Genomic DNA, 17,569 nt, shown 5'->3' on the forward strand with positions numbered 1-17,569 from the left:
CTTTTAAGACGGCTTACTGTTTGTTTGCTCATTTTGGGGTTTGCATAGATTTTATATATTTTATATTTTTGATATTACATTAGAACTTCACGAATATGGCATTTAATGGCTCTGGACCTTTTTTTTTAAACTTCTGTTCTTATTTTTTTATATTCTTCATGGAGGGTCGGGAGTCAGTGTCCGCCTTATTTTACTCACTATCCATTTCTTGGTCCTGGTTTACAAGAATTACTTCTGGCATCAAGTTTGCATGAAAGACGCTCTATATGAATATGTGGGTCCCCCAGTTTTGACATATTGCTTCATACTCTGATATTCGATATAAGGCTAGTTTGGCTATGCGATGTATGCAGTTTTGAATTATTTATGATATGTGTTTGGTTATGTCTGTCTTGAATCTCTCATTGAATGGTGGGACTTGGATGGTACTATGATTTTGGGATTTTGGTGCCTTCCATTTTCCTTTCATTTCTCGGGCTATATAGGTGATGTTTGGGATTATCTAATTCTGGCGATTCCTGGGTGCCTTTGTTGAGGTCCTCCATAATAAAGAAAGGGAGAGACATTTGAACTATACAATTGCAAACAGATTTGTTACTTTGAATTGTGTAGTCTGACCTATAAAGGCCCACTTCTTATTCCTCTTAACAAAAATTGCATCTGCAACCATGTAGCAAACTAGCCCTCCTCCACATGGTGTCGTAGATATCCGAATTGAGTTCAGCATAGAACCACTTGCTGATAGTTGAGGGATTTAAAGCTATTGTGACAAAAGAAAGGGAAAACTCAAAACACATTCATGTTTACCCATAATTGTTGGGGTTCAGGGCGCAGTGTTTGTTTTTGGGGAAAATAAGTTGGTATTTACACGTGTCAAAAGGAAATTAAAACCAAGTTGTTTTACTTTTTTGTTACTAATGCAGGGAGTTGCAGCTCATTTCAAAATGTCTGGCAGTTTCTACTTTGTAATTGTCGGTCACCATGATAATCCAGTGTTTGAAATGGAATTTCTGCCACCTGGGAAAGTAGAATCTAAGGTATGTAACCTACCTTTGAGCATACACAAATTGTATTATTTTCGACCTTATATTATATTGTAAATGAAATTCAGTAGTATTCTGGACAGACCGACTGAGCAGATTTTGCCTATTTGTTATCACAGGGGAGGACTAATCATATCATGCTTCACTTTCATTTTTCACTGCAATGAAGATGTTAGAAACTAAATGCACTTAAGAAAAAGCCTGGGAAATGTGTAGTTTCAACATTTGCAACACAATACTGACCTTATCAATCCCTATAAATCCATGATTTCCCATCTTGCTACCATGTCCTTCGTCTTTCTTTGCATAAGGTCAACCACCAAGAACTCCTAAAACTCAACACCAAGCAACCAGCTGAAGCCCAGCTCGCTCGTCGTTGGAAAAGGGTGGCAGGAAGGCTAGACATTTCTCATCCTTTTACCCTGCACTCTGCATGGAAGACTATTGGAAGCATTCTCTTCTGCCACTGAAGTGAAACAATAGACTGTTGGCTGAGATGTAGATGTGTAACAGCATCATGTCGGTAGCTTCATTTGCTAAAGTTGGGATAGATAGTACAAAGGCAGGTATTAAACTAGCAGTACCTTGGAATCTCCCATGGCTCCCACACTTTGTGTGCTCCCTCCTTCCTGCAGATAAAGCACTCTGGAACTGACATCACCAGGCAGAAGAGACTGAATACAGCAGCCAGGATTGGACCCTTTCAGAATGCTAGAAGGGACCAATCTACTTTTGCAGATTGCCTATTTAGGGAGGCGAGACCACCCCCTCTATTGAATTATCTCTGGACTACAGAAGAGGAAGGACTTCACCTAGAACTTAATTGGTGACACAGTCTGTCTCAAAGTTCCCTTCCAAAGAGGTGAAGATAAAGGTTGCAAGAAGGCAAAAAGAATCTTCCCTCTCCCATCCCAAAGGAGCGTTTACAGGGGCCTGCTTTCTAGACAAGGCCTGCCTGCAGGTGAGACCTCTGGTACCTGCAATCCTGTCAACTGGAGGTGACCATACTTGCATTTGCTCTCTGGCAACCTTCCTAGATGGGAAAGTTCGGAACAAAAACTCAAATTATCCTTTGGGGACCCTGGAGTGTGCCCCCTAGCAAACGAGCAAAGGCGCAGACTTGAGTCCTGTCTCTGAACTCTATCTGCTCTTTGAGCAGACTCTACCCTTTCCAAGTCATTTTGCACTGCCACAGGCTCCACAGAGCTCACTTTGTCACTCTATGCACTACGAGTAGGATCACCTTTCCTGGACAAGTATAAGAGTATTACAGTGCCCCACCCCAAACCCCTTTTGGAGGGGGGGGGCCTTGAACGTAGACTCTGGGCATATAATTCAGTGAGTCAGGAAAAGGGAGGGGCAGGCCTGAGGCTGTGCATGTTGTCCTAGGCCAGTTCTCCCATCTTTGGAATGAAAAGGTTGATAAAGTATTTGTTGATCCCTTTTCAATCGGTGAAGCAGGTGAGTGCTGGTGAGCCCTGCGACCCCCCCCCCCAATCTATCCCAAATTTGCCTGAAATGAGTGCCCCCAGAACCTTTTCCGAGTCTCCGCTCCCGCCTCCAGCCCACCCCAACCTTCTGATTGGCTGTTCTGCTATCCTGCTACGGGGTAGCCCTCTGCCCAGCATCCCCAAGGCTAAGGGCCCCAAGGCAACGGACCGCTCCTACAGGGGCGGCTCCAGAAAGTGTCTGCTCCAGAAAGTGTCAGCAGGTGTCCGCAGGAGAAGCCAGCAACCTGCCATCAACCATCACCTACCACTAAAGTAAGTGTGGCATGGGTGGGGGGTAGAGCAATCACTTTACTCCAGAAAGCCTGGCCACTCCACATTAAACAACCTCTGAGCTGTAAATGCCTGCATATGCCACACTTGGCCAGACCTGTGAATGATGGCATGCACCACACCTCGATGTAGTCAGGAATATTAGTCTGCTTCAAAACCACATTTAGATGGAATTGTGAAATTTGGCCTTCGTCCGACCCAAACACTATCGTTAATAATAGAAACTGCCACCTAAGACTCTGTCACCTCCAGATAGTGTGCTCAAATATTACTGCCTCTTAAGATTGTCACATCTTGATAGTGCGCTGAAAGATTTCTATGTTGTACTCTGCCTCTTATGATTGCCACCTCTAGATAGTGCGCTTAAAGATTACTGTGTTGTACTCTGCCTCATTTACTGTGCTTTACTCCGCCTCTTAAGATTGTCACATCTAGATGTTGTCCCAAGAGATATTGTGTTACTTTCCACACTCTTGGCGCATCTCAAATCCAGTTAGCGCACTGAAAATGTACTGTTGAATTCTACCTAGTAGGACTAGATGGCGCCCCCATCTCGCAAATATCCTCCTCCCACTCCCGTCCAGATTGCTACAACCCTGCGCTCCCTCCCCTCTGTCCTCACTTAGCCCCCACGGCCCTCCACCCGCATCCTAGCTCCCACCTTCACGAGCCCCACAACCAATTCACCCGAGCACACCCGCAGAAATCGCCTCGTCCACCTCACTACAGCATTCTGCCACTCGCCGAATTCCCCCATCACCACCCCACATCGAACCCTAAAATCGGTGTCACTAAGGCACGCCAACCACCTCCCCCCTCAGAATCCCAACCTCCCTCTGACCGTTTCCGATAACCCCCCATTGCAACACGACATGACACCCCGCCCCATATCAAACTCAAAAATCAGAGCCACACTCTGGCGAGCCAACCATCTCCCTCCCCTGACTCATTCTGCCCCTCCATTCCCACCCAAACTCACCACCTCCCACCCTCCCCCTGTCCGCTATTGAAAACTCCCTAATACTCCTCGCCATGACACCCCGCCCCCAATCCAACTCCCAAACCAGGGAAGCCCGCTGGCGCCAAACACCCAAAACCCTCACCTCCCTCAACCCATATCTCCCACCCGACTACAATCATCCCACCCCTCGTTTCCCCCCTGTACCTCAGATCCCCTATACAATCTCATAAATTCACAGCCCACAATCTCCTCCACCCTTCCCACCACCCCCCTTAACCCCGCTTCGACACCTGCCAACAACCATCCCCCTCTCTAAAAGCAGTTCGTCTCACCCTTGCACGATCAGTAGCTGCGTCTCCTTATCCTTTCGATCACCCCCCCCCCCCCCGCCCCACCCTCTTTCTCACCCCCACTGTACAGAAACCCTTGAAATGTAGAAAACAATCCTGGTCCGCCTCCATAACTGCCTACTCCTCACCATTTCTACCCAGCCTCCCAATCTCTCCCTCCCCATCCCTGCTTCACTCACCCTTGCCCTCTGTCACGCTCAACTGATTCCCACGGAGGCGCAGGTCTGGCTTCGAGTGCTGATGCTTCTTCAATGGCGAAGCGCAGGACTCTGAAGATGGACAGGAAGGGCCCCTCTACTCTGGCTTTTCTGGCTCGCAGGAATATTCCCCTGTGCGTGAAAAGGGAGTATTACCTACTGACGGAATAATGCTCAAGCCTCCCACTCCCTTCCAACCCTCCACGATACCCTTCCACGATTCCCCGTGAAGTCTCACCTTAGGGTCTGGAAGGATGAGTTCTCCATCCTGCTTCTGATGCAGGGGCGCGTTGAAACCCAGTTACTTCACTGGATTGAGGTTTGATGGGAGTTCAAAATAAGCTTGACTATTCAGGTGAGGCGCTGTAAGAGTTCTGTTGCAAGTTCAAAAGTTCAAGCTTAATAATAATGTTCATTGTCTTATTGCAGCAAGCGCTAATGCTTATGTCTTTTTCCCCTTAGGGGCCGGGGTTCGGAATGCCGGAGATATGGCGCCGACCCGAAGTGAAACGTGCAGTTCCAGTAAATGACAGGTAAGTTCTGGATGAGCGTTCAGGTAATGTCTTTGCATTCGCTCATTCAATGTCTTTGTCTTTTTTCCCCATAGGGGCCGGGGTCCGAAATGCCAGGAAGCGGCAGGACCCGAAATGAAATGGGAATGACCCAACAGGTAAGTCTTAGAAGGAAACTGAGCCTTTCCTATTCCCTTCCTTCTCTCACCTTGTTTTCTTGTCTTTTTCTCTCTAGGCTCTGGGAAGTGGGTGCGGATCCGGATGATCGCTGCTGAAGATGGTGGCGCCCAGGAAAGGTGAGTGAAATGCAGCGCTGCAGCGATCGAAGCGAAATGCTTTTAAAATGATGTCTTCCCTTTCAGGATCGTCGGTGTGATGTCTCTGTGATGCAGCTTTAGCAGGTAAGGTCGTCTTTATCTCCAATTCTCTCTTATCTCCCTTTGCAGGTGACCCAGGATGCTGACAGGCGTGGCTGAAGTCCAGATGCAGGAGCTGACACGGTGAGCGTCCAGCTGCGAGGAGCAGAACAACGCGAAGCGTGAGTTGCTGATCGGGCGTGGTTTAAATAGCTTTGGAAGAAGTTCCAGGTATGTAGCCTTCCCCGACCACACCCAGGTGGAAAGTAGTCCCACAGGTAAAGTAGTTCCATTCAGGCCTCAAGAGGGCCTGGATGTAGCAGCATGGTCTGCCCCAGGTAAGTGCACATTAAAACACTTGAACACATGTCTAGCTTTATGAGCCTGGCGCCAGGACAGGGGTCCAACATGAGCCTGGCGCCTAAGGCGCCAGGACTGTGTCCAAAGGGCCCCAGCTTGGGCCCGCTGGCACTTCCCTGGGGGGAATGATGCCTGCCTCTGGGGTTGCTGGGTTGGACATGGCTCCTTGGAGGTAGGCATCATGACACCCTCGCCCTGCCTACACCCCTCTCCCTTGACTTCTCAACCTGCACACCTGACCCCCTATCCTTCGAGACTTCCCCCCCCGACCAACGTCCATCCGCCCACTTGCTCATGCCCCTCTCAAATCCTCCTCCGCCCACCTACTCTTCCAAGCCACCACAGACCAGCCTCCACCCTTCGTCACCCAGAACAAACTGACATAATTCCTACCCAAAACCCCTCATCTACCCCCCTCACTGACCTTGTCCACCCCACCAATCCCTTCGCCTCCAACCTTACCCCACACACCTCACACCCCAACTACCTCCATAACCACACCCCACTCCAATGTCAAAGTGCATCCTCTTCAACGCCCGCTCTGTAGCGAAAAACAGACACAGCATCTTTGACCACCTCTGACAATCCTGACCTAGTCTTTATCACTGAAGCCTGGTTCTCGGACGACTTTGCCCGTATTGCGCATGAGGCATTCCCCACCCGGCTACTCACTCATCCCACTAAACGGACCCTCGAGAGGAGGCGGCGTGGCAGTCCTCTTCAAATCCCACTTCTCCGTCTCACTCGTAGACTCTCAATCATGCATGCCATCAATCTAATCCCTCCTTGTTAAACTCTCACTACCTCTGAACTTTCTCCCACAGCTTCCTAATCATTTACAGACCCCGTGGTTATGACAGACATTTTACAACCAACCTCTGTGACTCTGTAGCCACCATTCAAGTAAATCACCCCTCCTTGACCCTCCTAGGAGACTTCAATATCTGGTTGGACATCCCCACCAACCCCATGACCCACTCACTGGTCGACAGTCTTGATGCGCTCAACCTCACCCTTCACATGCACGGTCCAACTCATTCTAAAGGGTACACCAGAGATACTATTTTCAGCTCCCATGACCAGATGCATCTCCCCCCCCCCCCTACCACTCATCTGGTCTGACCATTTTGTCGTCCATTTCTCCATCCTCTCCCCTGCCCCCACCCCGCCACACCCCTTCAACGCAAATGCTGTAAAAAACAAAAGCTTTTCCCTGACCTAGCCGAAGCCCTACTTCTCATACCCCCACAACACGCCCCCCTAATGGATGTTTAACCATCCCCTCCTTCGACTCATGGATCAATGACTCACTAATTCCGCTCACCCCCCCATGCCCCTCCTCCTCGCGCCTTGGACTATTTCCCAAATGGTTTACTCCTGAACTGAGGAATGCCAAAAAACTAAATAAATCCTTGGAATGCAAATGGCGAGCAGAAGAAATCTATCTCAGTAGATCCACCTTCGCAACTACAAAGCAAAAACCCGAAAAGCCCAAAAAGCCCACCAAAACAATCGGATTCTCAACTGTTTAAACCGCAGCAAAGAACTCCACAGAATCATATCTGAATTCATCAAACCCGCTTGTATCTCTGCCCAATCTACCCCATCACAATTGCTCTGTGACTCTCTCTCCCTCCACTTCTACACCACTGTTCTCGACAAAACGACTTCCCTTAACAAACTGTCCCTCTCCCCTCCCAAAATACCGTCCAAAACAACCACCACCACCACCCCGCCCGCCCGCCGCAACCGCCTCCCTACCCATCTTTGACTCCTTCAAACCAATCTCCAGAGAAGAATTTCTTGACTTAGATCCGCAAACCCATCCGGTTCCCCCCCTAGACCCATGCCCCGCCTCCGTCCTCAAAAATATATTCTCATCCACTTGCGCAGGAAAGCATGCAAGAACCATCCTAAATGACTCACTTAGCTCTGTAATCTTTCCTGATGCCTTCAAAATTGCACATGTCAAGCCTCTTCTTAAAAACACCATCCCTCGACCCCAAAAGTTACCGTCCCATCTGAAAAACCAGGTTCCTTGCAAAACTCATTGACCAAACTACATACTCCCAACTAAACGCTTTTGTCGAATCTAACAACCTCCTTGACCCCGCCCAATCGGGCTTCAGACTGCGACATGGAACCGAAACCACTCTGGCCTCAATCTGGGGACGATATTAATATCTCTGCAGAATGTGTTGCACTAATTCTCCTCGACCTGTCTGCGGCCTTTGACACAATTAACAATTCAATCCTCCTTGACCGCCTCCACTCCCTAGGAATCTGTGGAACCGCCCTCAAATGGATCGCCTCCTTCCTCAACAACAGGAAACAAATTAACCCTCCTGCCCTTTTGTCTCAGATGCTCGCCAGGTTAATACTGGAGTACCACAAGGCGCCTGTCGATCAGCTCTTGTATTCAACCTATATATGTCTTACCTCCCTGCAATCATCCGCCTGCACAATATCCTGTGCTACAACTACGCCGATGATACCCAAATCCTCCTTAAACTCCACAACTCAGACTCCAACTCTCAGCCCGACCTCCCAGCCTGCCTCCTGGATATCGACCGTTGGATGACTACAAACACCCTCCTCCTAAACCCCACTAAAACCAAAATCATGCTGTGCGGCAACACTGAACTTCTCCCTCATCCACTCCCTTGGCCCTCTTCCATGGGCCAACCACCCACCCCCTCAGTCTCAGTAAAAAACCTTGCATGCACTATGGACTCTGACCTAAACCTCTCCCGTCAGATCAACAACGTATCTAAATCTTGTCACTACCATCTCAAAACTCTCAGGCGCATTTTCCCCCTACCTCTCCTTCACGAACAGACTTGCTGCTGTTATGTCCATTGTAATGTCCAGACTGGACTATGCCAACTCCCTTTACCTAGGGGTCCCAGCATACCACCTTAATAAACTCCAAAGAGCATGAAACGCTGCCGCTAAAATGCTGCTAGCCCTGGGTCCAAGAGACCACACCTCTCCAGCTCTCAGAACCCTCCACTGGCTCCCGGTTGGACGAAGTGCCACTTTCAAGACCCTGTGCATCACTCGTCGTGCGGCGCACAAGACAGGCTCTCTATACCTGTAAGATAAGCTAAAACCTTACCTCCCACCCCACACCCTACGATCAAGCTCTGCCCTCCTTTTAGTGATCCCAACCAACAACTCCATCAGGATCGGAGGATCCTCTTTCTCAGCACGTTCTGCAAATTACTGAAAACATGGCTCTTTCCATAACGCCAACGACGACCGCTAAAGATCTGTATGAACTCCCAACAATCCAATGACCAAAACGCACAATGAGACTCTTTACCATGAGTTCAATGACTTCTGTTCCTACCCACAGGCGGTACGACGTTCTTTCATCGTCCGGCATTACAAAGACTGCAGTTTAAACGCGTTTGACAGTTCATCTAATTTTTTAGGGGGGGTGGGAAAGGGCTGATAAGTGGTTGGGGGGCGGTTGGGGTATAGGTAAAAATAGGTGCAAGAGGGGGACGATTGAGGGGTGGGGGGCCCCATATAAAACAAAATTCGATGAACTGTCAAACACGTTTAAATTGCAAGCTTTGAAATACCTGATGATCAAATGACATAGAACCCCACAGGCTAGGAAGGACCGATGGAATGGATCAAGGAATAGATGGAATGATGAAGGGAAGCGATCTGCGAAATTGGTGGAGGGAATAGAATGAACAATGTGGATGCATGTATGTATTTATGGATGGAATTGGTGGGTGGGAATTTAAGTTGGATGGATGGAGGGGATTGATGGAATGGATGCTGGATGGACACAATAGATAAAAAGACGGATAGAAGGATAGATGACATGGATGGAGCGGATCGATGCATGTGGGCCAAGTGGACAGAATGGATTGCGTGGATAGATGCGGAATGCTTGGAAGATATGTACAGAGAATTAACAGAGGATGGAATGGGAGGAGCGGATGGAAGATGAGTGGAGTGGATGGAATCGAAGGTGTGGGTGAAATGGATGGAATAAATGAAGGGGATGGAACCGATGGAGTGGATGAACCGGATGGAGTGGATGGAATGAATGAATGAATGAATGCGATGGGTAGAATGGACCAGGTTCTTGGAGGGGATGGATGGGGTTGAGTGGGATGGAGTGGGATGGAGTGGGATGAAGGGGATGGATGGAATTGGAGTAATGGATAAATAGATTTAAAAAAAAGATGGCACGGATAGTGGATGAAATGGACAGAGTGGACGGATAGAATGAACAGACTGGACGGAATGATAGAGTGGATAGAAATAAGAATGTAAATGTTAACCTGTATATTACTGTGTACCCTGCCCTCCAGCTCCCATGCTGTTGCTATATATCCCCCCTGTCGCTGTAACCCCCCCTGTCTGTACGTGTCCGCGTGTCGCTCTGTTCCCTGCCATCCTGTTCCTGTGCCTGGTCTCGGGCGCCTTAAAGTTAAGCATCATATCCCATTGCTACACTTACTCTCTTCTCTACACCATCATTCAACTAGAACACAGCTATACCCCTGACTCGTTCGGCCTAGCTGTTCACATAGGAATTTAACCCCATGAACACCTCATCACCCTAATAAAGCGCAGCTGCCGAGCACATTCCGACCTAGTTGCTCACATTTGCGTCCTTCAGGCCTAACACAGCCAGAGCCCCAGTCTACGTGTCCACCCACCAGACTGCACACATCCAACTGATATCTCGAGCACCACACGCTAACGCTATGAGGCAGCTACCACCCGGCAATTGCATCAGCTGCACACACATCCGGTGCACCCACGCACCCTTCGACATTATCTCTCTACTGACCAGTATTACGGTACCCAAGGGCGTTCAACCTACCAGCGCTTTGAGGTCTTACCAATGATATATAGAGTGCTATATAAATGCCAAGTAACATAACATCTTGTAAGACCTCTTTAAGTAAAGACATGAATCGAGATGCAAGAGCTCTTCAAGACCCGCCTACCCAGTAAACCGTTACCGCCCACTACCACTAGACCGACACTCGCTAGGCAATGCACATTTTTGTGCTCCATGTCCCTGTGTGGACCCAAGAGGTCTCATTATTTCTGAGCACTAATAGGGAAAAGAGCAGAAAACCCAGGAACAAATCAAGAGAAGAAAGGGGTTGGTGCATGGATGTAGGTAACAGAGAATACGAAGGGAGTGAGGTAGATAAATGAGCTGTGGTTTCTAGAATTTATCAGCTATGAAAACAACAAAAAGCATGAATAAACTGTTCTGTGATTTCAATGAATAATTTACCGAGAGGTAGATTATAACGAAAAAGCATTTATTTTATTTAGGGGTGGAGGGGGTCCCTCCACCCAAGCCCCTCCACCCCCCGTTTTCCCCTGCTTTTAACCCTACCCCACAACCCATATATTTAAATTAAAAAAAAGAATTTTGTTGGTTTATCTCGTTTTTATTATAGTTGTATAACCTACCTCTTTGTAAATGTAACCCGTGTAAGTGTGATAACACCCCTAGAGTTAGATGGCCCCACTAAAACAATGAATCATTGTTCTCGGCAGGTGGGTTTATTGTGTTAAAAAAAAAGAAATTAAATCAATGTTTAATACCTAACCTTTCATGGTAACTTGTGATCTTTCTAACTTGGGACAACTTATTTAGCCCTGGGACATTACAGATGTACAGATTTACATATGGGATTACTGTCCTGCATCTGCCCCCCTACCCTGTTTTGATTTGGCTGCATCATTCAGGTTTGTGTCTCAAGCTGCCTATTGTGATTTCACGTTCCACCATGGCATTTGAAAGACGTGTTAAACCCAAGAACAACTTCCACCAAGCACACTGCCAATTAGGAACTGCAGTGAAAACCACTGTTCCTATAAGCCAAATTGTCATCTCTGGGGCAGCAGCCGGGGATGCCAGCAGTAGCCATCCTCGCAACCTGCCGCACTTACCTGCCATCCTGTTTTACATATTTAGAATGTGTCCTGATTCGTTACATATAGACCGTATATTGACAAATATTTTTACGAAGACATTTTTAACAGAACATGGGTTTACCATAACATTGAAACCAAGGTCTTTTGTGCGCTCATGTTAACGTTTTTGGGCGGTCTATAACTCCGCTCCGCCTGGACGAATCCTCACCAAACTTTGCAAAAAAAAGTATATGGGCCACTCTGAATTTTTTTGCAAAGTTTGGTCAGGATTTGTCCAGGGGGTGAAGTTATAGGGGGGGTCCCAAAACGTCTTTTTTCCCATAAACTGAATGGGGAAAAACTTTGTGCACGGCAACAGGCCAAACCGCTGGACGGATTTTCACCAAATTTGCAGCAGGGGCTTGGTCCCGAAAGAGTGCTTTTGTCAATTTGGTGACAATCTGTGCAGTAGTTTTCTTTAAAACGACCAAAAAGTAGGTCTAAAAAAAATGTGTGATATCTATGCCCGCTACGCGGTCACACTTCCCTGTTCGCTCAGTGGACAAGATACCGATTGGCTAAGGGGCTGCCATCATGGACGCGGACACGCGACGTGTCTGCCGATTGGCTGCAGTGAGACGTGTTCTGCGTCAGATTGTCTGGATGCGCCCGACTTCTTGGATCCGCCGGCAACGCAGCGGGAACATGCTATTTCGAAAACTATTTTGCTCTGTCATAGTGCTTGGGGAGGTTCACAGACTAATAGATAGGTGAAAAACTGTATTTGTTTAGGCGGTAGGTGTTAATGATGTATTTTATATGCTCAACAAAACCCAAGGTGGGAACCTCAACAATCACTGGCACCTTGAGGTAGAGACATATAATAATACAACAGAAGTGGTACCAGGAAAAACGAGAGGAAACTGAAGAAGGATGGCAGAAGGATGTAAAGATCAAATCATTATTTTCATTTTTATTTAGATTTGTATAAAAAATATATAGACCCTTTTAATCCTCAAAAAACATTTTGCAAATCATGCATTCATACATTCACTCACTAATTGAATATCTGAAAAATATATACATGTGCTAAGATGTCGCAAAAAATACCATTCATTTCATTGATACATTTCTTTTCCATTATGTTATTAATGGTTCCAAACAACCTATCATTATTGATAACAGTTCATTCCAGACAAAATATTTGTCTGGAATGAACTGTTATCAATAATGTATGAATGCATGATTAGCAAAATGTTTTTTGAGGATTAAAAGGGTCTATATATTTTTTATACAAATCTAAATAAATGAAAATAATGATTTGATCTTTACATCCTTCTGCCATCCTTTAGTTTTCTCTCGTTTTTCCTGGTACCACTTCTGTTGTAGTATTTCATATGCTCGCCTTGCTCGAAATGTTTGCACCTACAGAAAATGAGGGGTTTAATAAGGGTCGTATTTCACACAGTGCTGTGGAAAGGCACGTTGAAACTGTTCTAAGGACATGCTTGATGTTAGCGAACATTGCAATTGAGTATATATCGTTATTACATTATTTTTTCCTATGGGTGTGCTGTTGATTAGTACGCCGCCATGGGTGTGTCATGCTGCAGTGGTTGTGGCCAGGACCTAGAGTCTTGGATGGATGGCCGTAGGCCATACTTCCAAGACTGTAGGCCCTGGCCACAACCACCGCAGCATGACGCACCTAAGGGATACACCTGTTGTCTATTATTGATTAACAATTAGATGGTTATGGGGAGTGGTTACAGTCTGGGGTGCATGGCCGAAGGCCATGAAACCGAGAACAAACTTGTCAACTCTAAAGTTACAAGCCAACATGGATCTCACATAGTGCGGTGGTTGTGGCCAGGACGTAGTGTTGGGTGCATGGTTGCAGGCTGTAGGCCACACACCAAAGACTGTAGAACCTGCCCACAAGCATGGCAGGATATCAGATTCATACATTCTATTACGTATCTGGTAGGTGTGGGCAGGGCCTTTAGTCCTTGGTACAAAATGAGTACATGCTACAGCTATAATGTTTCATTGTATGGGTGCGTTACTCATGTATAATAGAGCATGGGTGTAATCTGCGGTGGAGGTTGTGGTCAGGGCCTAGAGTCTTGGGTGCATGGCCGTAGGCCGAAGGCCATACTTCCAAGACTGTAGGTCCTGGCCACAACCACTGCAGCACGTCACACCCATGGATACACTTGTAGTATTGGTAATGGGTTAGATGGTTGTGAAGAGTGTGCACAGATTTGGGTGCATGGCGGATGGCCATGCACCCAAGAACAAAGTTGTAAGCATGAGAGTAATAAGCTACTGCACACCCATACATTGCAATATCTATGGACATACAGGTAAGAGTCTATACTCTCGCCACATCCACTGCTGCATACACACGTATAGACACACCCGTACATTTGTACATCACTCAGGTGGTTGTTCGGCCATGCACCCAACAAAAATGTTATAACCTCTTAACTTATCAGCCAACATGGGTTTTACATACTACGGTGGTTGTGGTAAAGACATAGACTTTTCGATGTATGGCTGCAGGCTGTATGCCTTACACCCAAGTATGTACACTCTACCCACAACCACTGCAGAATAATATATTTATACATGACACCCATTCAATCGACTATGTATGTGGTCGGTGTGGGAGGCTGTAGACTTTTGGGTGAATGGCTGTAGGCTGTTGGCCGTAGGCCATACTTCCAAAGCTTTAGGCCCTGCGCACAACCACTGCAGCATGTCACAGCAATGGGTACACCTGTACTATTCACTATCGCTCATATGGTTGTGGGGAGTGTGTAGGCTCTTGTCTGCATGGCCAAAGGCCATGCACCCAAGAACAAAGTTGTAAACACTGGAGCTATAAGCCACTTCATACCCTCACATTGAAATATGTATGGATATACACCTAAGACTTTAGGCCCTGGCCACAACCACTGCAGCATATCACAGCTATAGATACATCTGTAGTATTGCCCATCAGTCAGGTGGCTGTGGGGAGGGCCTGCAGTCATGGGTCATGCCGAAGGCCATGCACCCAACAGCACATTCATACATAGTGTTGTTAAAAGCACAATGGGTATGTTACGGTGTGGTAGTTGTGGCCTAGATGTAGAGTCTTTGGTGCACGGCCGAAGGGCATGCAGCCAAGAACAAAGTTATAAGCACTGCAGATGTAACCCACTATGGATTTTATGCTACATACCCATACATTGAGAAATCTATGGACTTCCAGCGAAGTATGTAACCTGTGGCCACATCTACTGCAGCATATCACAGGTATAGGTACACTTGTACTATGAAACATTACTCAAGTGGTTGTGGGGAGGGCGTATCGTTTTGGGAGCGGGGCCAAAGGCCCTGCTCCCTAAACCAACTTTATACGTACTTAAATTATATGCCACAATGTTTGCGATATGCTTTGTTGGTTCTGGCCAGCACCCAACACTGAAGTCATAAGCAGTGAGGTTATAAGTGAACATGGGTGTGGTGTGGTGCAGTGGGTGTGTGCACGTTGTAGTGTCTTGGCTGCATGGCTGCAGAGTATGCACCGAAAAGTACACTTAGAAGTAGTGAAAATAGAAGCAGCATGGCTTTAATATGGAGTGATGGTTCTGGGTAGGACCTATAGTCTTGCTTGATTGGCTGTAGGGTGTAGGTGGTTCATCAAAGATGCTAGGCCTGCCTGCAGGCTACGCACCATATTATTGCCATAGAATAGCCGTGTACATTCGCATATGTAAGAAATGACTGTTATTATACTTACTCTTTAATTTGTTCATACATGTGTTGCATGATTGCAGTACTTGTCGAAAGTAGCCTTTTTTAATTTCTGTTATAAAAGAAAGAAGCATGTTAGTATTTTCATTTTATAAAGATTTTTTACAAAGTATAATAGACCGTTAATTTTTTTTACCCTCATATTTAGTTCACAAACCAGTGTACTTTGCATTGCGCTCAGTTTCTGTGGTTGTTTTTCTAATCCTTGGGTCTGGGGAAAAAAAGAATCCTTGTCGGATTAAAAAAAACCTTAATTTTCTATGCTACAAACTATTTGTTTTCTTTGAGTGTTTCCTTGTTATTTCTGTTTAATGTTATGTTTGTTGCCTTGTTGCCGATTTTTAACAACAGCTAGATACCTGATGGCGTATTCTAACTGTTTGTAGTTTTTCACTTTGTTTTTTGGTAATGTAGAAGTACTCATTAGCTATTAAACTTTGGCTTCAAGAAGATTAAATATGCATTTGTAAGATTAGCTGGTAATCTCTGCTTTAGAGTAATGGTGGTATCATTACATTCCACCCATACACATTTCTTTTTAATGTATGCAGTGTAGTGACCTGCATTGGTTGTGGCTCCTGCATGGTAGATTATACCTACTGTTGTAAAGGTTTTCTTTCCAAGTGACACATGACCGTGTGTGAATCCAGTCAGCTTGCAGTTGTTTTTGGTACCATCTGCTTTATAACGTAGCAGCATATAAGTATTATGTACTTACTATGTGTTTGTATTACTTAGGTGGAACAATTCTATTACAAGACCGGAGTCGAGCAATATGCTTTTACTTGTTTAATTACTGCTCAACAGCAATTCAAAACTTATCCTTCAAACTGTTATTTTTCAGTGGACCTCGGATGCCTGATGGCCTCAGACTCAAACATACCAGACATGTCCTCCTCGGGGGTTCCTTCCACCACGCTGGTATCGTTTCCTGTCTGTCTCTCTTTTTTTCTACGATGCTCTCAGACAGACTTCTCACCTCTTCCTGCTGTTCCTCATATTCATCTGAGTAAGACGGTGTGACCCCTATGTTTTTCGCCCCTGGGGTAGGGGGTACGAGGCTGGGCACTGCTGCCCTGGAAAGGAACGCATCCTTGAGCCTGTCAAAGGCGTCAGCTGCCTCCAGGGACTTCTCTCTCTTCCCCATCTCTAAGCCCGGGAGGGGGTAGAAGAGTGCTTTCTCTTCTGGGCTGCTTTACACCCCCTTTGTTCCCAAAATATCTTCAAGGACCTGTAATCTGTCCTTAATAGGCTGGACCCCTTGAGCTACTGCTCTAACTAGGGAATCCCCTAATACCTTTTTAAAACTCTGAGAGGGGTTGAATTCTTCCTCAGGTAACTCCTGCTCATGGTCTGATGGCCAGTACTCCTCTCCTCTTTCACAGGCCATCCCTGTATGACAGGAGGTCCTGTCAAGAGCTGCTTATACATAGCTTAAGCTGCCTTTGTGACAGTGCAGCTCACCAGCGTGTAATTTAAAAGTCTTTTCTTTCTTTTTTTTTCCCCGATTTCTTTTGCCTCTCCAAACACTCGTAGCAGAAGACCAAAATGCTCTGTGTATTTGTTCGTCCTACTGCCGCTCAACACACGTAACGTTCGAGTAAGGAACGTTAGCAGATCCGCGGTATCCTTGCGCGCATGCGCGGAAGACCCAATGTGCCCGCTTTCAATTCCGCGGTCGCGAACCTATGCGTTTTTCGCGCCTTTGTTGTCACAGAGGGAACAGGCTCCCCCAGGCGAGCAAGATCACTCGCGGGATGCCCATTCCCTCGATGCGCCCTGCCTCCAACGAAAGCTGGCGCTGATGCGCGACGCACACGGCCGCACTCGTATTAATACACTGCGCTCGCAGTAGCAATAAACGCCCTACGCGCTACTCAATAACGTCAGCCGTTAACTCTTAAGCATTAATAAAATACTTCACAATATCATGACATGAAACGCTCAGCTAAATAAATGGAACATTTAACTGTCGAGCCAGCAAAAAAAGAAGAGGAAAGGACCTAGAATCATAGGAGTTTATACCAGATAAAGGGCTACCATTGGTGGACAGAAAGGAGGCTAGGACTACAGAGCCACTAGGAATCTTGGAAAGGATAGTTCCATGTCCTCATGTTTTTTGTTTGTTTTTTAAGCCATTTGGGCATATGTTCTTAAATTTTTTTTTTTTTAAAAACAGTTTGAAGGATAAGTCTTGAATTGCTGTTGAGCAGTAAGTAAAGAAGTAAAAGCATAATGCTCGCCACCGTGTCTTTAATAGAATCAAGACTTCCTGCGCTTGTCGCATGGGCAATC

At 46.5% G+C, this 17,569-nt stretch overlaps 1 protein-coding gene across 6 annotated transcripts in view; it reads left to right on the forward strand.

Annotated features, from left to right (window-relative positions):
• The window catches only part of TRAPPC2 (trafficking protein particle complex subunit 2), a 400,579-nt gene that overhangs the window by 113,080 nt on the left and 269,930 nt on the right, over positions 1-17,569 (forward strand). For all 6 annotated transcript variants that reach the window (XM_069640574.1, XM_069640575.1, XM_069640578.1 and 3 more), the window contains one exon: positions 924-1,037. In XM_069640574.1, coding sequence (XP_069496675.1) covers positions 945-1,037 — 93 coding nt within the window. In that variant the 5' untranslated portion in view covers positions 924-944. The remainder of the gene's footprint in view (positions 1-923; positions 1,038-17,569) is intronic.

Source organism: Ambystoma mexicanum, chromosome 7q (assembly GCF_040938575.1).
Source record: "Ambystoma mexicanum isolate Mex_15411 chromosome 7q, UKY_AmexF1_1, whole genome shotgun sequence".
Lineage (NCBI taxonomy): Eukaryota > Metazoa > Chordata > Amphibia > Caudata > Ambystomatidae > Ambystoma > Ambystoma mexicanum.